Source organism: Erithacus rubecula (genome assembly GCF_903797595.1).
Source record: "Erithacus rubecula genome assembly, chromosome: 18".
Classification (NCBI taxonomy): Eukaryota; Metazoa; Chordata; class Aves; order Passeriformes; family Muscicapidae; genus Erithacus; species Erithacus rubecula.
Genome location: NC_136670.1, coordinates 1939687 through 1965182, shown reverse-complemented (window position 1 = coordinate 1965182; position 25496 = coordinate 1939687). Strand labels below are relative to the sequence as shown.

Below are 25496 nucleotides of genomic sequence, written 5' to 3'. Positions count from 1 at the left end.
GAGTAATTTATGGTGTCCCTGTGGACCTAAATTCAGTTTAAATTGGTGCTTTTTAGGGGTCAATGAAAAACAAAACCATTGAAAAAGCTGCACACTGAGCAACACCTTGTTTACTCATCTCTTTTGTTTCCTCCTCCAACAGTTCACACTCCACACCATCTGTTCCAACTGCTCACTGAGGTTTGAGCATGAATCTGAGAATTTCAAGCACTTCGTAACCTCATTCCAAACTTTCATCTTCTTACATGCAAAAGCAGAGGTGGTCTGCAGTACAATGCTGATTGAAGAGCACAGTGTCAAGAGCCTCCATGGCAAATGGAGGTAATTCTGTGACCATCCCATAAGATTCAGCCCTTCAAATATTTCCTGAGGAGCAGCTTTTCTCAGCCCTAGCACAAGATGCAGCCACAGCATCTTGGCTTTTGCCTTGAGGACACCCCATGTGGGTACATTAAATATTTTCAGTAGCTTAAAGATACCAATACAACTTCAAGGCAAACCCCAAAACATCCCATTGCACAAAACAAGTCAGGCCACAGTCAGATCTTTAATAAAAGCACTTGAAGTCAGTGACAAACATGATACAGCAGACATGACAACTCAGAAATCAAGTTGGGGGTAGCAGTGTGCTGCTGGTATCTGCAGAGGACTGAACAAGGTCCCTAAACCCAACCTTCCCCTCAGTGGCTTCTCAGCTGCTCACAACACACTTGAAGGCTGCTAAAAGTCTCTCTTACCTCACCCCTCCTCAAGCTGGTATGGCAGAAGCACAAAATAGCCTTTGTTCCAACCAAAACTGATGGAGTAAATTAACTCAGGTAAAGGCTCCAGCTCTAATCTCTGAATAGGAGGCTGAGCTGATTTTACAGCAAGGAGACCAAGCAACCCATATCCTCCCTATTTCCTCCAGTTTCACAATATGCACTTTACCAGGGCACTCTTGTGGAGAGGGCCTGACACTGCCAGTCTCCTAATGGGATTCACCTGATTGGGGTAGGGCAGAAACCATTCCCCACCTCACTGGTGAGCCTGTTCAAAGCTGTCAGCCACTTGTATGACAAGACTACACACTCTCATTTAGCCACCTTCTGTCCTGCTCCCCTTATTGGAGCATTACAAACCAACCAAAGGTGCATAGGATCCTTTTCACAGTGACATGAGCTAAGTAACCTATTCTAATTCCAGGAGTCAGTGATCCTCTTCCACTGACAGGGCCCTGAAGGTTCCCTGGTAAGGGGAGGGGTTGTGCAGCACTGAGAGGAAAATGGCAAAAGGCTTGTCCTCAGAAGCCCAGCACACACAAGAGCTTTGGAAGGTTGTATCCCTGCACTTTGGTCTTTGGGTAGTGCCACTGCTCAGTATCTGTAGTGGTCTGGTTTGAAGGGCCCATCTCTGGGCAAGCCCAGGTATTTGGCCTGTTTGTCACTCAGCTTCGTCAGCTTCACACTCAGCTTGTCCAGATGAGCAGCAGCCACAGCTTCATCCAGCTGGAAAACAAAACATTAAGATAAGAACATTAGAACTGAGTTGTTAGTTCAGGAAGTCACAGTCACAGAAATGAATGTGGAAACCAACAGCAGTCCCAGGGGACTAACACTGACACAGCTTTTTTCCTGCCACCATCCCTCACCTCACAGACCTGCACTCACATGGAAGAGCCTTGTGCTTTTGCAGAAGTCAAGTTAAGTGAGACAAAATTTTATCAAATCTATTTCAATTTCACTTACACATTCACATCCATCCAGCAGGCAAAGAGCAGAGATCAAACTCCTCAGAGATAAGAATATCCAGTTTGGTAGAATGATAAAGCCCCAGTTTCTACTACAAAGACATCTGGACATACTACACTGTCATCCCACAATATTATGTAAGTCTTAATAGAGGAAAAAGATTCCTGTCCTCTCCAAATATCCCATCCTAGGGACACATGAATAATGAAATTCATTCCATAATCTGCAGTTCAGCAAGGCTACTTGTATCTACTGGCACTATCTTCATGAAGAATAAAAACAAGCTGGGCTGTAGGACACAAGCACAGGAAGGTTGATATAATTTCTCTATCCCAGATGTGTAAACTCAAGAAACTGAAAAATTTATAAAGTTAAAAGGCAGTTAAGTGCTCCAGAAGCAGGTATAGGAGAGTCAGAAAACAAACAGGAGGATGGTGAACAAGCTGCTGTGACAGAGGGGGATGTACAGCCACAGGGGATATTCAGAGGTAGAAGGGACAGCACAAGCAGGGATCACAGACAAGTCTGACCATTTGTGATTCCTGCAAAAACCAGGCAATCATTGCAAAAGAAACAGTGGTAATACAAGGTAAGTCTAAATCCCAGCAGCACAGAAGAAAACCAGCAATATTTCCCTCATATTAGTTAAGCAGACATGAAAGGCTGCAATATAACTGAAGGACAGTAAATCAACAAAACAATCAAGGGCCAAACCTGCAGCTTGTGTGAACCAGCAGGGCCTAAATGATCAAGAACTAGTCCTGGATTTCCCCCTCCAGGGGCTGTGGTAACAAAGCCACTACCCTGAAGTAATCCCATGCCATGAACCAGGTAAAAAGCTCCATCTGCACAGAGTGTAACTCACTGCAGCTCAGCCTGCTCACTGTGACCACTGTGGACCTGACAGCCTCTCTTGGGAACCAGTACAGCCAAAGGTCACCAAGACAAAATCAGAAACCTAAGGGGAAATGGCTGAAATGGTGGCAGTGAACCAAGAAATCCACCAAAGAGTCAGGTAAATCATGAAAGAAATAAAAACTAAGGGGAAGGTCTGTGTTTAGAAGGGAAACAAGTATTTAAGCCTAGTACATCCTGTCAGGATGCCAGGAGACAAAAAAAAGGAGGGTCAGAAGTTGTATTCTTATCTGGTTCATTAGACTGAGGTGTGAAGCTCTCACAGGTATGCTTCCAGTGAATTTAAGACAGATTCCACTCACTTGAAAAGGAACCAAGTCCCTGACAATTCCCAGATGAGGTTTTCTACTGACAGCAGGGATCAATTGTTTCTCAGCTGCTTCAGCTTGGGGACTTCAAGACTTAGACACAGAGACACACAAATTTAGATGAAGATAAGCAGACGTTCTCACCTTAAAATCAAAGCTGAGCAGGATAGATCTGGTGCCAAGAACATAGAGACAAGAGTTTGCCTAGACTTCCAGGAACACACACTGCAGAAATGTGTGCACATCTGTAATGGCTGATCAAAGCAATATTCTTGCAGTCAAAGAAAGTGCAGTGTTAGGTGCTTGGTGATTGCTAAGTCTTACATTTGGACCTCAAAGCAATTGCCCAGAACAAGAAAAGGCACTAACCCATAAAATTATCAGAGGAAACTCTTTTGTTGGTTCTGACAAGGTGACTGCTTTATTCTTTGAATAAAGCCCTCTGTGAAGGCACAGAGGGTCAGAAGTGTTTTGTCACAGTGGATGAACCTGAGATCACTGCCATATGCTCCTCCAACAGGCAACTTCATGTTTAACTGCTCTGGACGTTACTTCTCATTTCTATGTATTTCTAGTAAAAAAATGCTTATTAAAAATTGTTACTCAGTGAAAGGATGAAGTCACATTTTATCAGCACACTGGGCTCTCATTTTCAAGAGAGCTGTCACTAAGACTGTCCCTTTGAAGACAATTATGTGGCAGTTTGCTGATCCACTCCTACACTGCATTTCTGGTATGCTTTGCTTGATCCTTAACTGAAGAGTTTGTAAACTTAAGTTCTTCAGCAAACACCTCATGAGTAAGCCCAAACACACACAATCTACTTCCCAAATGGAAACTATTTTCACATTTACTCTCACACCTGCTTATGCTCCAAAGGCAGTGGGATTTAACTCCAGCATCTTTTTCCATGAACCATCTCAAATTCTCAGGCTTGTTTTGGAAAATTAAAGCCATGTTAGTTTTCTAAAAGGAATGTGCAACCTGTGACATGATCCAGACTTTTCCAAGAACAAAGAATGCAGAGATAAGTTTAAAGGGAAATACAAGAAAATATGTCATTAACATTTTGTGAAGTTATGAGGACCACATTGTGATAAGCTCTCTCAGGTGCAAATGGGATCAGCACTCTATCAACCACCGAAAAAGGGATTCAGTTTCCCTCCAGCTTCAACTCTGCCCACTACACACTTTTGCTGCTAGACAGGTTTGTAGAAGGAACAAGCTGGTTGTTAGGAGCTTTCTCCTGGATGTTCTATCACAGGACAGCTCTGCACACAAAAGAACAGCGCATTCACACCTAGCACATCTGACACCAACACCAGCACCTTTGTGTGGCTGCCACTCACCTTCTTTGGCAGGAAGTGGACCCCCACGGCATATTTGTCACTGTGGGTCCAGAGCTCGATCTGTGCCAGCACCTGGTTGGTGAAGGAGTTGCTCATGACGAAGCTGGGGTGGCCCATGGCACAGCCCAGGTTGACCAGGCGGCCCTCGGCCAGCAGGATGACGTGGCGGCCGTTGCGCAGGGTGTAGCGATCCACCTGGGGAGCAGCAGGGACACTCAGACACGGGGCAGCCTGGCCTCAGGGCCTCCTCCCCCAGCACCTCAGCTCCTGGATCATAACACACACCCCTCTCTCCACCCCAGGTGTCTGCAAAAACCCCTGGGCTTCACAGCACACCCGTCCTGCCACCCGCTTTGTTTTTCAAACAGCTCCCTCCCACCTTTTCTCAATCAGCTCCCCAATTTTTTTTTTTTGGTCAACTCCACAATTTTTTTTAACAAGCTCCCCAATTCTCCTGGTTTTCCACATGTATGTAGTCCCAGCCAGCTCTTATGGGCATTGCTGCTAGCAGTAAATCCCAGTTCATTTACACACACTGGTCACAACTGGTGTGTGGTGACAGGGAAGAGGGAACACCTCTGCATGCACCAGTCCAGAGCCTTGGCATCTAACACAGGGTAACAGCCAGAGTCCTCAGCCTGCTGAAGGTCACCTGGAATTGCTCCCACCTCTGCAAGGCCAATACATACAATAAACAGCTGTCCTGGCTCCTGGTGTACCCTGCTTTGCTCTTGGGGAACCACAGGCATGATCCTCCCCAAGTCTCCCCAGGAACAGCAGAACTCTGCACACAGTCTGCTCAGATGGGCTAAGGAGACAGAGCCTCAGCTGTGAGAGTCCCACACAGCTCAGGAGACAATGCCACTTAGCACGTGCCCCACCTGCCTGGGCCAGGCTGCACTCCTGCAATGTTAAGTTTAACTCCTGCTTCCCCTTTCCATCTCTCACTAGCTCCTCTCTGCCCTGCCTTCACCCTGGAGGAGGTTACAATATTAAAGAAATAATGTAACACCAATATGGCCCATAAGTCACAATAATATTCAGTATTAACTGGCATTTATTGACATGTCATACCAAGCATTTGGGAGTAGAGCACTTTGGAAATACTTAAAACATAATCAGCAACCAACTTTAACAAAAACTAATGCTTCAGACCATTTATATTCTGCTAGCACAGCAGAGCAACTGTGACAGACCTAAAAGGGTCCTTCCCCATAGCTGTACTTAAACTTTAGAAGCTAAAAGTTATTTAATATTAAGTAAAACACATAATTTTCAATTTTGGCCTGTAAGTTAAAAGCCACATGTGATGAGGCTGTAATTGTTGCAATACCCTCTTATGAAAAAACATCCTTGTGCAGGACTTTAGCAGAGATGCCAAGAGCAAACCAATGCAAACCATATTCTCTATTTTGCCTTCAGAGCAGGTCTGTGCCTCCACCTGCTTCCCCAGCTATGCTTCAAGCACAACACCAATTTCTGCTTCTTGAGTTAACATGACAGATTATTGTGATTTCAGCACAACACATGCAGGCAGGAACCACCTCAAAGTGCAGCCCTAATCAGTCTTGGTTTCTCCTGCCCAAAAGCACTCAGCAGGTGGGATAAGGACAATCCCCCTGAGCAGCTGCAGTTGTTACTTTGGATGCCAGTTCTCCATTGTGGATCGCCAGTGACAGTGCTCCTGTGTCCACCCAAAAAAACCCATATGGGCCATCATGAGATTATGGGAGGAAGTAAAAAAACAAAGAAAAAACCAGATGGGAAACAGAATATGAAAAATCCTGAGAACAGCTACAGTATTACTTATAACAAACACTGCATTCACAGATTGACCTACTAAAAGATAACTGAGCAGTTAAAAGTAACATTTCAGTTTTGAACTCTCAATTGGGTGGTTTAGGTGTCAAAATATTATAAGATACATAAAATCCACACAACTTGCCCCTGGACAGCTGCTGGCTTGTGCACAGTACCCCACATCTTCAGCAATTTGTGCTGACAGGAGTCATTCAATATACAAATTAATGCACAGAAATATAAAATTAATGCACAGAAATAAATACAAAATAGTAGTGGTACCAGCAGATACTTCAGTTAATACTGTGAAACACATCTCATATCCAGGCAGATAAACAGGCTGATTTATAAGCTCAAGAAATTGCTCCAGAAGTAGAATTCAAGTCATCCAAGCAATAAGCTCCTCTTCACATTATACAAGTGCCTTTTCCCATTGGAATTTACTTGGCTCTGGACTTTCTGGCTGCTTTGCACTTCCCTTCACTATATGGGAATAATTTAAGAGCCAAAGCTCATTGACTTTGACTTTTCCTTGTCCTCTCGAGTTTAGTTTGTGCTGCAGGTCAGTCTCTGATACCTAAACACAGCTGAGCAGGGCTGCAGTGCTAACCCAGAGCCAAACCAACCTGCCAGCTTTTCAGTAACAAGCCTATTTCCTCCTTACCTGTCCTCTGAAAGCAACACATCAGTCACAATGGCACAGTAAGATGCTTTTCTTATTGGAGTATTAAACATCTCTAACATCAGCCCAGCACTGTACTGAAACTTTCATGCTGGACATGGTCTCAATTACTTTGTACCTTCAGCTGAAGTTAACCACGCTCAGCCCTGGCATCAATCCTCTCATTCAGAGACAGATGTCCTCACAGAAAGTCAGGGATTTTTGCTCTTGTACTATATTCCCATCGCTGGCTCAGAATACAGAAAAGAAGCTGCCAGGTTTTAGTAAAAATCTGAATATTTAGGAAAGTTATATTTCTTCAGCATTAATCCATATGGACAACCCTAACCCCAATTCCATATTTTTTCAAAAGGCAATTTCATTTTTTTTTAAACAAAAAACTTGTTACAAGTGCTTAGTAAGACTTTGATGTGGGTGGCCAATAAGCCACAGGGGAGTTAGGAAAATTGGAAGGGCAGATGGAGATGTGAGAAGTATGTTTGGGTGTGATGTTATTAAAAACTACAAATCCTGTCCCAGAATCCTGATATCAGCAAGGAAACTCACTCTTCAAAAGGTAACCAGAAGTCCCACACCAAGTCAGATAAAGCCTGGTTTGCTTTATGTGATGTTTTCCCTCAATGCTGGTGTCACAGAACAGTTTTGATCTATTTTCAGTTTTGCTTCTCTGCTTTAAGACAGTTGAAAGCTGAAATTTTCAGATTTTGATTTTCCTTGTATTTGCTTTAAGCTCTGCCTTCAGCTACACATGGTGGGCATGCAAGCTTGGCAAGGGTGAAACATCTTGCCTGGTCTGCCCACACAGGTTTCTAAAATGAAGCCAACAAGTCTGGAAGAGACCTCTAAGTCTGGCAGAGCTCCAGACAGGCTTTCCTGAGGCTTCAATCTGAGAGTAGATTAAAAAAAAAAAAAAAAAAAAAAAATCACACCATTGAAAATCACTTTGAAAACAAAGAGGTGTGAATTTTTCCAAACCCTGACAGAATCCCAAAAGAGATACCATTGAGATTCCCTTAGGACCACAACTGTTCTGCTGCAGAACAGTACATGAGCAAACAGCTCCACAGGAGGAAATTCAGGTCAGGCATCAGTCAATCTATGGGCTCTGCTCTTAAGTTTTACAGGGTCTCTAATGCTCTGCTCTGCATTCCTCATCTAACTGGCTTCCTGAAGCTGAGCTCAGGCATTGTTTTCAGCTCAGGGCTATTGAAGCAGGCATTTGCATACCCCCTGCCCATGCCCCAAACATCAAAGCTGAATGGACTTGATGCAATTAATTCTCTACAATCAGCACTAAGGGGAGGCTCCTGCCTCTCAAGGAAATGGGAACAAACACATGGAGAAAGATGCACCCATACCAGGCACCTCACCAGGCCACAAGAGGGACTTGGGCACTGGCTGGAAACAATTGCTTAAATGCCAACCCAAGAATATCACATGCAGCTTGTTCCAGATTAGCAGAATCTGCATTCTCACCACAGCAACAGTGGCTTCCAACAAAGCTAGAAACACCAAAGAATCTCAAGGGAAATAATTTCCTTTCTAGAAACAGACACTGAGCAGCCATTGCCTTTTTCCAGCAGGAGAGCCTGTGGAAAGGCTGCCTCACCTGAGGTTTGACATTCACTGCCTCCACTGCATTGTCATTCAGCCACTTGGCATCAACTTCCACATCAAAATGGCCAATATTACACACTATGGCATCATCCTTCATCTGCTCAAAGTGCCTACAAAAGAAAAAAAGTTGTATCAAAAGTTAATCCACAAGCTTTTCTCCCTCAGCATATGCTCCAATCCACAGCCCTGACAAGTGCCCAGCTCAGTAACTGGATTGACTCTCACAAGGTGTGTGGGACTGGAAACCCCTCCAGGCATGGGAAGTCTACAGGAAAAGCCTTTAAAGCTTCTTCAAAGTCCTTGGGAAGGACATTTCCCAAGGATGTAAGAGCTTACTGGAGAGAAAGTATTTTCCCAGTATGGAAAATAATAACATTTTGTTTGATTGGTCAAAACAAATACCTGCAGTTATTCTCCTTACACAGAAGAAAATATTTTCTTCATGACTTTGAAGTTCCCAGCAGTTTTACATCTCTAGATACTAATGGCCTGATCTCCTCCCACTTAATCTGATCTTCCATTACAACATCTACAGTCATCATGGCAAAGAAAGGAAGGGGTCTGTGGAGCTGGGGCTATAAACTGAGTTCTAAGAAGCAGCAACCAAACACTGCAGGGCAGCTCATTGAGAACAGGCTGCTTTCAGTTGCTATATGCAGCCACAGATGGAATCCCTTTCAACCTTTACCTGCCTCCTCTTCTGTTCATTACATTCCAAAAGCCAGGAACAACTACAGTGTGGCAAAATCCAACAAAACTGACCAAAGACTGAATTTCTCACTAAATTCACGCTAAATTTTGATGTTCAGAAGTCAGACTGTGCTCACTGTAACGACACTACTGACAGGTTATTACTGTATTTAAAGAAAGAAATCTAACTGGACAGGTATGCTTTCACTAAAGCAAGTGGCTTGGTCATACCTGCCCTGCACAATGTCAGTGCAGCCAGTGGTGGTGACAAAGATGTTGCCCTCTTTGCAGGCCTCCTCCATGGTTGTAACTTCATAACCTGAAAAGGGAAAAAGTTACTTCGCTATACAACCAACAACATTTATTAACAAGGGGACACAATATGAAAAGTAGAGAAGTGCAGAGAAAGAATGAGTCAAATGTTTCTGCCCACACCTGGCCTAGGGATGATGGGAGGTGGTGTGATACTAGTCTTGCTAAACAGCATGGCACAAAAACCATCCATCCCTTACCCTTTTCAAATTTGTGAATCTATGCATTCAATGTCCAGAGGTATAGAGTGTCACAGCACTCAGACTGGATTCAGAGGGTTGAATTCACAAAGTAAATGCCCCCACAACACCTGCAGTTCTTGGCAGGTGTGAAGAGAAATGGGATAAACTGATACCAAGAGAGACAGTAACATGAGGCACCTACAGAAGAAAACAGCTCCAGAGCATGACCTGACCTCAGCTGGAAAGACAGAGAGGATGACATTGCTCTTCCAAAAATCTATCAAGGGTAAGGCCAGGTGCTTTTTAATGTTTTAGTTCCAGTCCAGCCTTATCCCACACTGGAGATTAGAACCACACAACTTGAGGACAATCCCTCAGCCTTACCCCCCCCACTCATCTCTGAATCCTTGATTCCAAACACACCTTCAAGGCCTCTAGCAACAAACTCCTTCCCTGACTGCAAGCAAAGAATTCCTGCAGTTAAACTGGATCTAACTCCACCTCAGCAGGGACAGGGCCGAAGCCACTGAACTGCTCCTGGCCAGCTGTCCTTTAGTGCCCGGCAGTGCCACGGGAGCTGCCGCCAGCAGCCCGGCGCTCGGCCCAGCCGCACCTTCCATGGCCGCCTGCAGCGCGTTGATGGGGTCGATCTCGGTGACGATGACTCTGGCCCCGAAGCCGCGCAGCGCCTGGGCGCAGCCCTTGCCCACGTCCCCGTAGCCCGCCACCACCGCCACCTTCCCGGCAATCATCACGTCTGTGGCGCGCTTGATGCCGTCGATCAGGGACTCTCTGCAGCCATAAAGGTTATCAAACTTGCTCTGAGGGAGAAAACAGAGCTGTTTCAGAAGAGGTGAAAGGCACTCAAGTGAGATTTCCTTGAGAGAAAGAAAATGGATTTATGCAAGTACTACGAGAGTTGAATATTTTAACAACGATGAGGGACTGGCAACCTGGTTTGATGCTTTTATTTATCCAATTTCAATCCATAGGCTATATCAGACCCAGGCTTCAACATGGTGAGAAGCATTTCATAAATACATCATGTCTACTGACCAGGGCTTGGACTTGTTAAGAACTTGTTAGAGGTAACCTGAATTTATCAAGTGTCTTTCATACCAATGTAGGTCTGAGTTCCTAAACCAGATGTTCACCAGTTCCCTGCTGCTGTTTACCAGATAATGAACTAAACCAAGTGCCACAGGAAGGCAAAACACACCAGCAGCACATCTTATCTTTGCAAGACACATCCAGCCTGCAGAGCAGCAAGCTGCCCACATCCACCAGGAAAAACTGGTTCCTGATTCCCAGAAGATCAAAATTACATCTTCCCCCACAAAGAGTTAACCTAACACTGTCAAATTCCCTAAAACAGTCACTCACTACTGCTCAGACATGGAAAAATTCAGCAAGCAGCCATTCACAATAGCGGTCACTGCAACCAGGAACCCCTGGATTTCATCTCCTAATGCTCCATCACACCACATCCTCCTACTGTAACACTGACATTAAGAGCCAGACCCTCAAATCAAAAGTGCCTACAGCTAAGTCAGACATCAAATATTATTGTACTTCATCCCTTGAAGACCTTCCTAAACTCAAACACATCTTATCGTACTGGTTCTTGCAATGCTCCTTCCCCTGGAGTCTCCTGTTTTGACCAGGAAGAAGGGCTGTACAAACAGATTTGATTATTAAGGGAGTTACAGAGACCAAGACTTTTTAAAGAATCTGGCTACTAATGTTGTGCTGTTCTCCCCAAGGAAGCAATACTTAAAAATCATAATTCACAGCAAAATTCTGGTCTCAAAGCCTGTCCTGGCTTTCTACAGCGTTAGGGCACCAGTCCTTCTTGCTCTCACTTAGCAGTGTCTGCTACAGGCAATCTTAAGGTTAAATTCCCAGAGGCAGCAAGCTGGTCTAGTGGAAGGTACACCCACAACATCTGCAGTTCTTGTAAGAATGAAGAGAAATGGGATAAACTTCTCTTGGCAGAAACTGGCCAAAGTGTAACAAATTATACCTCAGATCTGAAATTCCTGACCCAGTGCCTATAAACATTATCAGAGGCATTAATAAATCAGAAAATTGTGTTACAAACCCTTCAAATACTAGAGCTAGTGCCAGTTGGTACCCCTCTTTCCTAGTCCTGCAGATTTTCCTTGCAGCATGAAGGAAAGCAGCACGGTCAGATTTGGTTCCTCATCACCAAATCCCCCAACTGCAATCAAAGCCTTCCTGGTGTCTGTACATTCCCATGCAGACAAGAGAGCAGAGTGTTGGATGCAGATATCTGCCCCATCCAAAATACACTTGAGGGGAAGAACAGAGCTGGCTACTGTGCCTGCCTTCTTTCTCCAAATGCTAGCACATGAGCCTGGCACCAACTGGAAATATCAGACCAGGAGAGCAGAATTTGTCAGCTCAGCTGCACATTTTCCCAGAGATCTGTAATTGTGGTTAGTACAAATCTTGTACTGCATAAATACCAAACAGTACTTGAAAATAAGCACTTATTTGGCACTAGAATCCCAAATCCCCTCAAGAGGCTTTGTTAGAAACATCTGAATTTCCAGATCTACTAAACAGTATTAATAATTATTATGCAAGCAGCACAAATCTGGGTGAAAAGAATGCAAAGAACATTAATTGGATTGCAGCCCACTACTTATGAAGTATCAGGTGCATCTCAGTGAGCAGAAAGGAGGCAGCAAAATGCAGAGAAGGCAGACCAAACATGGGAACTGCCAAGCCAACAGACACTTGTTTCAAGTCAGTAACTAGATTTAAAAAACACCAACATGCATAAACCTTTACTGCACCTTTAATTCACACTATAATTCATCTGCAGCCAAAAAGCACCACCACTCTTTAAACAGCATTCCAATTCATTCTCACTTCACCAGGGTTTACCTCAGAAGCAGTACTAAAGCTAAGCAAGGGATAAATGTCTCCCTCATGTCCTCTCCTTTGCAACTGCTGCTCAGAGATTATCCACAGGATGACCAACCAACCCTTACCAGCACAAGCTCAAGGAGGTAGAACACTTTTCCAGCTGGTGCCTGACACCTGCCTGGGGGCTTTAAATTAGAGTGAGGACAGGCTCCTTGCCACAGGTGCTGACTGTATCCAGGATCTCCAAAACTACCCTACAACAGGGTACTTACAACAGCACATCCCATTAGAGACATCAAGGTCTCACTTTTAGGATATGGTAAAAATCTCTGCTCAGAACCAGAAGATCAGGAAAAGCTCAGCAAGAGACTGAATACTTTCATGGGAATGACAACATCCCAACACCAATCTGGGCAGAGCACAGAACACTGCAGAAGGGCTTTGTCTGTGTTACCTTGGTGACAGAGTCATTCACATTGATAGCTGGCACTTTCAGGGTCCCATTGGCCTTCATCTTGTATAGGTTGTGAACCCCAGTGGTCGTTTCTTCTGAAATACCTCTAATTCCTGCGGGAAAGGTAAAAGGATTCACTTTAGTTGGAGTTAATGCTGTGCAAACCTGCCCATTCAGGTGCTGGGAGCATCCCCCAGAGGCTTAAGAAGCCTCAAACAACTGCAGAAACACCGGAGGATGCGCTTCAGAGGCACACACCTCTGCTCCTGCCAGTGCTGTGCCTGCCGGTAGCAGCCCCGTGCTCTGCTGCACCCCCTCGGGGCTGGTTTTCACGGGGGGACAGGAGCGGGGCCCGGGGTTTGGGGGGACAGGAGCGGGGCGGGGGGATGAAAGGAGCAGCGCCCGGGGACAGGAGCGGGGCAGGGGGTTTGGGGGGACAGGAGCGGGGCGGGGGGATGAAAGGAGCAGCGCCCGGGGACAGGAGCGGCCTCCGGGCCCCGGCCCGGCCGCGCTCCGCGGCGCCGCGGCGCCCTCTGCTGGCAGCCCGGGGCGCACGGACACACAGAGCGCCCGCGCCGGGAGGGACCCCCAGGGTCACCCAGGGCAGCTCCTGTCCCTGCACAGACACCCCATAACCCCACCCTGAGCATCCCTGTCCAAACGCTCCTGCAGCTCCTGCAGCCTCGGGGCCGTGCCCGTTCCCTGGGCAGCCTGGGCACTGCCAGCACCTCTGGGGAGAACCTTTCCTGATCTCCAGCCTGTCACAGCTCCAGCCATGCCCTGGCTCCTGTTACTATCTGAGTCTTCTTCTCCTCCCCTCACAAAGAAGTTATAACTGCAATGAGCTCTCCCCTAAATCTCCTTCAGATGAACAGACTAAGCACCCTCAGCCACTCCTCTTATGGCTTCCCCTCAAGGTCCTTCTCCATCCTTGTGTCCCTCCTTTGGACACTCTCTAACAGTTTAACATTTTTCTTACATTGCAGTGACCAAAGCCACACGACATTCAAGGTGAGACTTGCCCAAGCCCAGAGCAGGGCAAGACAATCCCCTCCCCTGACCAGCTGGTGATGCCCCCATGACACATTTGGTCTTCCTGGCTCCAGGGAACTGCTCACTCATAGATGCCAAGTCTTGCCCAAATCTATCCTCAGTACTCAAAACATCCAGCTGTGAGCTGATCCAAACCCCAGTGAGGAACTCTGAATGCAAGTGAACACAGGTTTCACAGCAGAACTTGGGACAGATTCCCCAGTGGAGCCTGAGACTGAACCATGAGATGCTCCCAGTGCCCCCAGACCACTCTGTATGTAGTGCATGGAGGAAATGAGATCAACAGCACTAGAAGGGAAAAGGCTGATTAACTGGAAGAGAGAGGTCACTGCAGCTTGAAGTGGGCTTACAAGATGTGGATACACTGTTTAGCATGGCCTGTCGCAGCAGGACAAGGGGGAATGGTTTTATATTGAAAGAGGGCAATTCATACTAGATAAGGCAGTTTTTTTTGTTTTTTTTTTTTTTTTTACCATGAGGGTGGTATAGGCTGCCATGAGAAGTGCTGCATGCCCCATCCCTGGGAACACTCAATGGGGTCTGAGCAGCCTGGGTTGAAGGTGTCCTGCCCATTGCAGGCAGGTTGAACTGGATGGCCTTTAAGAGGTCCATCCCAACCCAAACCATTCTGTGATCCATGTTTAGGCTGACTGATCCCCATCACTTCTATCTCACCACAGAGCCCTCAACAGCTCCACTCCCCTGATGGCCACCTGCTGAAGGAATGCATTCAGGCTTCGGCATATTTAGGGCTTGCTTGGAGGAGAGTTTAAGGTTCACTGCAGCCTTGTGCACAGTGAAATGGAGCATCTGTGGACAGTATCCCAAAAGAATCAGTTTCTAGAGCAATTTCCTGGATCATGGACAGTCATCTCCTTGAAGGATAACTTTTGGAGGCCATGGAAGTAACCTCCAATTCAAACCTGCCCTCTCTCTTCTTGTGTATCTGGCAAATAGGAGACACACTCCTCATCCTTCAAAGGCTTTCCAGATGAGGGTCCTGAGCTTAGCAGATTTTCTTTCCATGGCACTAAGCAGACCTCACATCCATGTGCCAACAGCTTCCCCTCCCCAGAGGCAACCCCAGCACTGCCCCAGGTGTCATTTACAGCTGGACTAAACCACCCTGCAGCTGCCTCAAGTGCTGCCTATACCACTCATGATCAATGCCTGAGTGGCTGGAAAGCAGAGAAGAGACAGCAAGGACAAGTTGGAATTAAACTGACACAGCCTTGCTAAATGCTCAGACCTGCTTTGCCCTGTGTTTCTCATCTGAGCAATGAGCAAGTCTGATCAATGGATCACAAACAAGTCAATCTTCCCCACACAGGTCCTTTGCACAGATGACTTTCCTCTTTGGTCAGATTTCATTTTCCTCCTGTCTTCCTTTATTTATCATGGTATTAAGGGTATTTGGCTTAATGGAATAAGCCAATAGTACCAAGGCCATTCTGCCCTCTAACTGCAGGCACACTTCAAGAGAGGGGAAGCTTACTGAGCAGTTCCACACACACATTTAACACATCATCTCCTAGATGAAGGAATACTACTTTCAACTGTTAGCTGCACAGTAGGACCTAACTATTTTAATTAGAAGCAGCTGAAGCATGGAAGACAATTCCCTCTGAAATTAACCCAGAAAACATAACTGGATAACCAGTCTTTAAATAGCATTTTCAGTTGCCCCATGCCAAAATGTCTCCTGTGCTCAGAACCCATACTATGCATGCTCTGATAACATCACTCTTAGTCCACCTCCACAGAGGTCAGATATCCCCACAAGCCCTTAGGATATATTAGCCTCTGTCAGCTATAAGACAGAAAAATTGATGCTACACTACTCCATTTAAACAGACTTTGCAGCAAAGGGCTAAGCACAGATCTCAGATTAAGGAGGTCAAGACTCTACTCTGGGAGTCCCATTTTAGAATTCTGCTTCCAAGGCACAATGGTCTGGAAGGTAGAACAGACCAAGTTTGCCATCAAAGACCCTGGGAACAATGACACCAACCAAGGTGTGCATGGCAAGGAAACAACCCTGCAAAATGAAGAATTAACACTGAAAATACTTTCTTCAGCCTCTGAAAACACAAAGACGACAGAGAGGGATAATCAATTGTGGTACTCCTTGGCATCAAACATGGGAAAAGCAAGAGGTCATGAATATCACAGAGAGGCAACCCAGGAAGCACATGACCTTTGATGGAAGAGGCTTAGTAAATACCAGTTTCATGACATGATGTTGAGTGTTGGATTATGAGTGACATCAGGCTGAGGAAGAAGGACAAAGTGAAACTTGTTACAGACAAAGTTTCCCTCTTTCTGGTGCCCCTACCTGCAGCAGCACATGGATGAGGAGCAGAGCCCTAGACTCCCCTCAGACAGCACTATTCACAGCTTGCCACCTTCAGATTTTTTCCTCCTATCTTCCTACTAAAGTATGGCATGGGTCAGAGAAGAGCTGATCCAGCAGGTTTCTACAGCAACCTCCCTCTACAAAAGCACCAACACACTCCACTGTATCACCACCCAATCTCCTTCACATCCCAGACCTAATGTGCCCTTCAACAACCCTGGAGACATGTCTTGCTGCAGCACAGCTGATGCACACTGGCAGGGCTAAGGAGAGTCTGTCATACTCACCAAGCACAGATCAGCCTGTTCATGTCAAATTCCCATCAATCTTTTACATAAACACATGCTGGCAACACTACACTGATCAGTTTTACTGACTTGCACCAAAGGCAAATTAAAGCAAGGGTCCCAATCCTGATTCCATCAGCATCTTCACTGACAAACAGAGTATTTAAGGTAGAAAACTGTTGCTTTTCCATAGAAGGCTACAGGTGGTCATGACTTCATTCAGAACTGCACTAAGATAGTGGGTAAGAAATGCATTAATCTAAAACTGTTAATTGCAAACAGACATTGAGTTCTAGAACACAGCCCTCTTCCAAGAACCTTTTGGCATGACAGCAGAACTAGTGGTCATTCTCAGGTAATGGGCACAGTGAAGGACAGCCAAGACAGGTCACTGCAGCTTATGTGCTACACAGCAGAGGTGCAAACAGCTCCTGCAGGTAAGCTTTTAGTCTTTAACTGCAAAAAATTTTCACAGCCTGTTTGCACAAGCCTGACCCTCTTCCCCCACCCCTTTTACACCAGGAGCAAATTCCTGCAGAAACACTCCCCCCCCCAAACAGCCTCCCAAGGCAGAACTGTGCCTGCCAAAACAAAACACAAGTCACCTTTCAGCAGCTGTGGGTATTTGGTATGAACTAGGTTGGTAAGATCTCCACCATCATCCAGAATCATGTTGAGGGGCTGCCCATCCTTGAAGTACAGGGTCTGCTCGATGCACCACAAGTATTCCTCATCTGTCTCTCCTTTCCAGGCAAACACTGCATGGGAACAAACACAAACCATCAGCCAGTTTCTTACTCAGCATGTAGTAAAGCAGCCAAAGGAAGATTTCATCAGCAGCTCCCAGTAGCAGCTGACAGACAGATGATTATCTGTGCCTGCAGGCCAGCAAAGACATTTGCACTGAAAAACAGACCTCAGAATAATCACTGTTCCAGGCCACAAACATGGTCAAAATTTTGAGACTTCATTGGTCCCCTTATTCTTCTTCCATGTTAAGAAGAAGACAAAGCAAACTAAAGCAGACTCACATCCACAGCACCCCAGTCACTAGATATATCCACTGGACATATTGATACAAATAAAAATAACTACAGCATTTTCTAGCGCAGCATATAAAAGGGATCAGACTTCAGCATGAGCTAAGCAGCAGAATATAAACTCTTCAGCAACACTGAGTTTAAATTCTAGTCTCTAGCCCAGCACTAAAATCCAAGCTGAGGAGCCTCACCTGCTCTAATTAGGGTGTATTTTTATGTCAGTACAGCCCCAGCAACATGCTGCCAACACTGGCATGTTGCATCCACCAGGATTTGTGTCTTTCCAGGCAGCTGTACTGCCTTCACCCTATACTCAATCTTCAGAAGTATTCAGCCACTCAAACACATATTGGGCACATTGTTTACACACCCCAACATTTGGCTAAATTGTCATGTTTTCACTGTTTACACAGAAACTGACCTTGAGCCACGAAGTGCCAATCATGCAACTACCTATTCTGAAGTAATGGGTGTCAGGATCTCATACTGAAGCCAAAGCACCAGCATTCCTCCAGGGTCTCAAATTCAGTATGTGAAGAACAATATTAATAAAAAGAGCAAGTTCCAAAAATAAGGATACAAAGGGCAAAGGTCAAGCACTTTGACAAACATTCAACCTGTAAATGGCTCTTCAGTTTGGTGTTGAAAGCAGTGAGGAAGACAACCCAATGTCTAAAGAATCCCACACCATAAGGCAATGCCTGAAGCTGATAGTGCCAAAGGAGTTGATGAAGGGATCACTCTGCTGCCATGCAATGTGCCACAGCTAGGGAAAGACTTGTGGCAATAGTTAATTATAATAGAAAGGAGAGACCCCTCCCAAAGCAGACTGCCAGAAATCAAATTTAGCCTCTGCTAACAGCTGGGCTCAGGTAATGCAGTTCCCAGGAGTGAGGATTGCATTTTCTTCAGCTGAGTTACACAGCAGACAGCTCCAGGTATTTATACTGATCTGTGAGGAACTGCTCACCGTTGGAATGTGACAGTAACAAGACAGCAGCATCCTGATACAGCACTTCAGGGATATTAGGCAGACATACAGCTGGGCTAATTCTAGCCTAACAATATCTTGGGTATTGACCCTGCCACAGGGCACATGGCAGTTCCTTTCCCAATCCCTATTTAGCACAGAGATTGCTGGAAAGCACCAAACACCTCCAGCTACACACACCTACACACCATTTCATCACCCAGCCCATTCCATCATCTTAATGAGCTCTAACACAGAGCCCAACAGCAGCCTTTGCTGGGAGACCTTTGCACAGGCTGATGCAACACAGCCTGAATCAAATGTCCTGGTTTGTAACAATGTCTGTTTCTGATGGGCTGTTTCTATCCTCAAGCTTGCTCAGAAGAGCTTGACGTGTACACAGTTTGATTTAGCAGGAACAGGCAGTACAGCCCAACTCAGCCAACTACAACTTACCAGGGATACCAGCTTTTGCAATAGCAGCTGCAGCATGGTCCTGAGTGGAGAAAATGTTGCAGCTTGACCATTGTACCTGGAAAACAACCACATTTTGTTTGCTGAACAAAGTTCTGAGATATCAGGGACTCTGTCAAACTTAGGAGTTAAAAAGGAAATAAGAGCAGAAAGAAATTAGTGCAGATTCTTGCCTTTTCCAGTAGCTCTGCAAAGTTAAGGTGAGAACTGGGTGTCTAAGTCAGAGAAAATAATGTCACATGGAGAGAATGTGAATGAGCTTTAGTTGTGCCATATATTCAGCCTTGTTGAACAAGCACTTCTCCCAGACAGCCAGAGCATACTCCAGATCTTCAGCGGTGCCCAGCAGGGTGGGTTTGGGAAGTTTTGGTCAAAGGTCAGATTTTCAGAACAGCCCTATAGCAAGTGTCCACTGAAGGTATGGACATGCAGCAACACATCCACTGGCACTCACAAGAGTCAGAAATGCAGCTGAAACATTACACTCAAACCAGGCATTCTCTAAGATTATGCTCACCCACCTCCCACTCTGTGCTCCAGTCATGGAAGCTTTTCCAGCTGAGCTAAGTGTTTTCCTCAGATTTCATAACTAGGCTCAGGCACCTAGAAAAGCAACAGCATGTTGCTGAGTTGCACTGAAAAGGTTCTGCACACCTACTGCATCCCACAGCACTGCATCCCAGAGCCACATACCCTCTGCTGCCCATAGGGCTCACTGGCAGGTATTTGCATGTTGACTGGTTACAGAACTTGAGGAGAGAGGGCAGTAAGGCACAATCATCCAGCCTGTTTTCAGATACTCATCCCACTTGATCAAAAAGTGACATTTCAAAGTAAAGGGTGCAGTAGGAAGCATCCTACACTACCAACACTTGTCATGAAAAGACATCTGGAAGTAGCAAAGGAAAAAAGAATCCACAACCTAAAGGTGCATAACCATGCATCTCCTCACCTGGGTTTTTGTATGCTCCCCCTATACCAGCAGAAATGACATCAGGAGGTGTCATGACATTCAAAGTATGTTCAAAGAACATCTATATATTGTTTACACTTCTGACTTGATACAGACTTGTTCTGGAAGTGATATACAGCCTAGAATAACTGGCACACCTGATAGGCTCAGATCCTAGTATTTATATCACTAGTTATGGAAAGGATTAATTTTTGTTACAAATTCAGAACTTATACTCTGAAGCGCAAGGTGTTTATTCTATCCTTGCTAACCCAGCCAAAAAATGAACATCAAGGTTACTATGCTGCAGTGAGCTACACCCTCATTACAAGAGGTATGATATTATCAGTTTCATTCCTCCCTCCCTGGCACCAAAGTTCTGACAGAACAGATTAACCAGGGCTGAATCCAAACTCAAATCAAAGCCTAAACTAATCTACAGGCATCAGGACAAGGAGTTAACACACCAGCACACTCCTTTAGAGGTACAACCACATCTTAGAGAAACCAAGTCTCTGCAGGTACCTCCCTGAATGACCTGGATGAATCCCATGTAAAACTGATCTGGGGTTATGCTCAGCTTAAAGTAGCTTGGAAATGCTTAACCAAACACACAGCTGCCTCTTAGGCAAGCCATACTGGGATAGAGCAACCAACAGGAGCAGCAAGAACCTTCCCAATTTTCAAGGGCTACTGCTTCCTTTTAAATCCTGCAGAGGGACAAGTGTTCCACATAGGGCAGCTGGAACAAAGACAGGACCACACCTCCACATCGAAGCTCTCCTTCAGCACTGCACCTTTTGCAACCACAGAACAGCTCTGAAGAGGCTGGGGAACACTTGCACAGCAGCATGTGTGCTCAAGCTGACCTGGCACTGTCCATACCTACCTTCTCCTCTTTTTGAGGAAACACCTTAACACCTTCACTGCTATGGCAAAAACTCCTTCTCCCAGCACCTTTCAATCAGCACGACACTGCTCAATTCTTAACTGCTCCCAGAGAGGGATCCCTCTGGGCAGCCAAACTGCAGGAAGAAGGAACTTCAGATCATAAACATACTTAACAATCCACCACAAGTCCAGGCAGCTCTCTGCTGAGTACACAAGCAATGCAGATTGTGCTCAGATACCTGGCTCTCCTCATGCCCTGTACAGCAAACACTCAGCTGTGATGTCTGGACTTCATTCAGCAAGTCAGGCATGGGATACAAGGCAGTAAATGGCTTCCAAGTATCTCAGACTTTAATATGGATGAGAGAAACAATTCAGCGGAGACCCCAGCCCTCAGTCCCTGAGCCACACTGCATCCCTGTTGTTTTCCTGCACAACTCAAGAGCTTTCAGAAAACTTTATTAGATTTTGCTGACTTTACCAGGGTTCTTAATACAGGCTAATCTGTGCTGGAGGCAGTCCCTAGAGCACTGCAAGCCCGAGCACAGCATGGCTGCACGGGAGCAGCTGTGGGCACTGCACACAGGGCACAACAGGCACTCTAAGCTGCAGCTTGTCCACAGGGAACAAGCTTCTTGCTCAGGGAGAGGAGCCATAATCCCTCCACGTGGAGACTGCAGCCTCATCCAAGAAGTACAGACATTTGCCAGGATTCCGTAAGGTGTTACATAAGCAGGAGCAGTGACCTGGCAGAGGTTACCCAAGAGCTGAGGAGACACTCAGAGCCACGTTACCTCAGCCCCCAGCACGATGAGGGTCTCTATGAGCACTGCTGTCTGCACGGTCATGTGGAGGCAGCCGGCGATGCGGGCACCTTTCAGGGGCTTGGATGCAGAGTACATCTCCCTCATCTTCATCAGCCCTGGCATCTCATTCTCCGCAATCTCGATGGCCTTGCGACCCCAGTCCGCAAGGCTGATGTCAGCTGCAAGAGAAGCAGGGCAGGTGTCAGAGTTTGAATAGCTGAGACCTTGGTATGTGTTCACACACTTGTGGGTAGGCACTGGCTGCAACAGCTGAACTGAACACCCAGCAACAGCTGGGAGACAGTTGCAGAAAAAGCAGACCCTATTCTAGTTATTCCCTGGTCCTTTTCTATGGTACACAAGCTTAGACCAAACCTAACAGCCCCTCCAAAAAAAAAGCATGTTACTGCAAGAGGGTATAAATCAACTGTGATTTAGTGCATGGACATCCCAAGGGCCATGAATTCAGTAAGCCATAGCCTTAAGCACTTCTTACAGACACTCCCCAAGAGTCCAAAACAGGGATTGACTTCCACAGTATTGCCATGCATGTGGGGAGAGGTTGGATGCAGTGCAGTGGCTTCCCACACAGAGAATACTCCCTAAGAGTGCACCAGGAGCTGAGCCCAATTTAGCTCCCCCTCCTTACAGCAAAGCTGCAGGTACTTCCCCATTGGTCTTTCCCCCTTGGATCCACAAAAATTATTTTAAGTGACCCTAATTAGCTCAGTTACCAGTCTACTTCTACTTTTGTGAAAAGAATGAACAGCAGAAAAGTGCAGCAAAAAAGTGATAAAGAGGGAGTTCTGACAGACTCACTGCACTCACCATGCATGTCCAACCCCAGTCTTAAAAACACAAGGGTCAAGCAGCTAATGCACCAGCCAAAACAGTGTCCTTCTTACTCGGTTTGAGACTCTTTGAAATATTTCAGAAGTTCACCATTCCATTCAGACCATAGTCAGATGCTCTTTTGTCCCCTACCTCGTGAACACAGACCGTGTAGAGCACTGGGGAACACCAGGACTGCCAGGTTTAATGCAGACATGCTAATAGCATTTTGCTGCAGAATGAAACCTGGGGCCACTGAAGCTATTGCACGTGCTAGAGCTGACTGGAGCACAGCCTGTACAAAACTGGGACTGAAAACAGGCAAGGAAAGGAAAGGACCATGGAAACATGTACATCAAGAGGAGGAGGAGGCTTAATCTTAGCCCTGTTAAGGGGCTTGGTAGCTTTACCAGGGCTGCTTTTAAAATATCCTGCAGTATTTAAGGTTCAGAAGTCCCAGGGTAAATTATTTACGAAGCTGAGCCTTACAGACTAATGTTCTTGTATTTGAATGAGGCCCCCAAGGAACACCCACCTCTAAAAAAACTAGGGTTCTTTATGAAGTATCAGGTCTACAGAAATGCCCGCCAAAAGCTTCAGGGCACATGAGTCAAAGGTCCCAGGCTGAGAGATACTTCCACCTTCGGAAAGTACTAAGTATTAAGCCTGTTCCCGCCAAGGGCTCAGAGCGGCGGGGGAGGCAGGGGCAGCGGGCCGGGAAGCAGCACAGCTCCCGGGAAGGCAGCGGTGCAGCGCCCCCGAGCCCCCTTCCCCGCCGTCCCCCGCGGCGGGAGCCCCAGCGCGCAGGGGCTCAGGCCCGGCTCCGCCGCGGACGGCACCCGCCGTCCTCCCCCCGCGGCCGCGTTCAGCGGGCGCTGAGGCCGCGCTCGGCCCGGGGGAAGCGCCGAGCACCGCGGGGCCGGCCCGGGGCTCGCACTCACCCACTTTGTAGGGCAGCCGGTCCGACATGGTGGATCCGCGGGGCCGGCGGGCAGGAGGAGGCGGCAGCAGCCCCGGGCGCGCTTTAAGTAGAGGCGGTGCCGCCTGCGTGAGGCGGGGCCGGGCTGCGCTTGGGCGCTGGGCCCGGCCGGCGCTTCCTCCGGGCCGGGCCGGCTGCGGGCCCGCCTCCTGTGCGGGCAGCGAGGGCACGGGGTGCGCGGGGCTGAGCTGGGCTGGGCTGCCGCGTTCCCCGAACCAGCCCCGTCCCCGAACCTGCCCCCCCGCTCGGCTTCTGCCGCAGCTCCAGCACCGCGCCCGAGCAGGCTCTGGCGGCCGCTGCACGCACCGCTACCGCTGCCAGCACAGGAGCCGCTGTATAAATATCTGCAAGGATGGCTCAGAGCATGGACTAGGCTCTGCTCCGTGGGGCCCAGCAATGGGATGAGGACATGGGCAGAAATTGAAGGAAATTCCACCCGAACTTGAGGAAGAACAACTTAATTTTTCAAGTGACCACTCAATGGAACAGATTGCCCAGAGAGGTTGTGGAGTCTCCTTCACTGAAGATATTCCAGATCCATGCTGTGGCATGACTCTGACCCAGGATGTGGCACCAGAAGCCCCAGTGTGATCCCTTTCAGCCTTACCCATTCTGGGATTCTGTAACCCAGAGCCACACGAAGCTGCAGCAGGTCCCAGGGCAGTGCCAGGAACAGCCCTGATTCCCGATGCAGACAGCACTCCCTGACTCATTTTCCCAAGAGGATCCCACAAGATGTTCAGTGAGAAGTGTTACCCTGGGGCACACAGACCCCTCACTGCAGCAGGGCCTGAGGCAGTGGGCAGGATACAACTGGTGAGATGCCAGCAGAGCTGGGGCCAAGGCATGAGCAGCTCTATCAGCCTGGACCTTGGACTTGGCTGCAGGCAGTTCCCTTCCCCAGGCTGCAGCCCTCTGCCAGGTGCTGAGCAGGGCTGCTGGCCCCCAGACACAGCCAATGCCTGCTGCGCACACAGGAGGCACAGCCCCGCTTCGGCCTTGCCTGCGGGTCATGCACACATTTGCTTCTGTTCTAACATCTAAAACATGTTTTTCATAAGCCTCAGTCATGAACTGGGATGAACTCTCCAGCCACACTGTTATACACACCTTCTTTAGCCCATGAAATATGTAAGAGTGAGGATTTCCTCATAATTGCACAGAAATTCTCATTGAATTTTTAAAGAAGTTTGAAATAACTCTCAGTGCAGAGTTTCTCCTGAGATGCCAGTTCCCAGTCCTCCTGTAAATTAGGGTAATCATTCTTAAGGTGAGAAGCAACTGATCTTCGGTGTCTGTCCTCCAGTGAACAGACCACATAATAACAGAAATTCCAGTAGAACACCTGGACAGACAATCAGTACACACAGAAATTGTAGGATTTCTGTATAATACTCAGAGTGCTGCAGGTGCAGTGGCATACCTGATACCATAAAGGAGTTCTGTAAATCAATAGGTGCCCAGTGCAGTCTCCATTCCTTTCATTGTATCCCTCAGCATCTAAGTTCCTCTGCAGGGATAACATAAAATTCCCTGCTGGGGCCCATGAAGCTGCAGCCCCTCCCGGGCTCATCCCTTCCCCAGCTCTGGGGTCCTGATCATGGGAAGAAGTTAGAGCTGTTGGAGGGAGTGCAGAGGAGCCCCTGGAGATGCTGCAGGGGCTGGAGCCCCTCTGCTCTGAGGAGAGGTTGAGAGAGTTGGTGTTGCTTGGCCAGGAGGAGAAAAGGCCCCAGGGAGGCCTCACTGCAGCCGAGCAGGACTTGGAAAGGCCCTGGGGAAGGATGGGGACAGAGTGTTCAGCAGGGCCTGTGGCCAGAGGAGAAGGAGGCATGGATGGATACTGGAGCAGCAAAATTTAGCTTTGATCTGAGGAAGATGTTTTTCTTCCACAAGGGTGCTGAGGCTCTGCACAGAGACTGGGGT

The 25496-nt window shown here is 47.1% G+C and overlaps 1 protein-coding gene across 1 annotated transcript; it reads right to left on the bottom strand.

The window, feature by feature from the left end:
• Window positions 1-528: 528 nt before the first annotated feature.
• On the bottom strand, window positions 529-23693 carry AHCY (adenosylhomocysteinase). The gene is made up of 10 exons (XM_079321920.1): window positions 23536-23693; window positions 21752-21942; window positions 19097-19172; window positions 17236-17388; window positions 12935-13047; window positions 10199-10406; window positions 9323-9410; window positions 8394-8511; window positions 4303-4497; window positions 529-1487 (listed from the first exon to the last, which is right to left on the bottom strand). The coding sequence occupies exons 1-10, from the start codon at window positions 23561-23563 to the stop codon at window positions 1356-1358; spliced, it is 1302 nt and encodes a 433-aa protein (XP_079178046.1). The 5' UTR covers window positions 23564-23693; the 3' UTR covers window positions 529-1355.
• Window positions 23694-25496: the final 1803 nt, after the last annotated feature.

Bases quoted from the DNA above. Each gene is read 5' to 3' on its own strand.
- AHCY (XM_079321920.1), bottom strand. From the start codon at position 23,563: ATGTCGGACCGGCTGCCCTACAAAGTGG. The intron at 21,943-23,535 runs GTGAGTGCGAGC...CTTCTCTTGCAG, and splicing joins CCGGCTGCCCTACAAAGTGG to CTGACATCAGCCTTGCGGAC. The intron at 9,411-10,198 runs GTGCGGCTGGGC...TTCCCTTTTCAG, and splicing joins GCTGCAGGCGGCCATGGAAG to GTTATGAAGTTACAACCATG.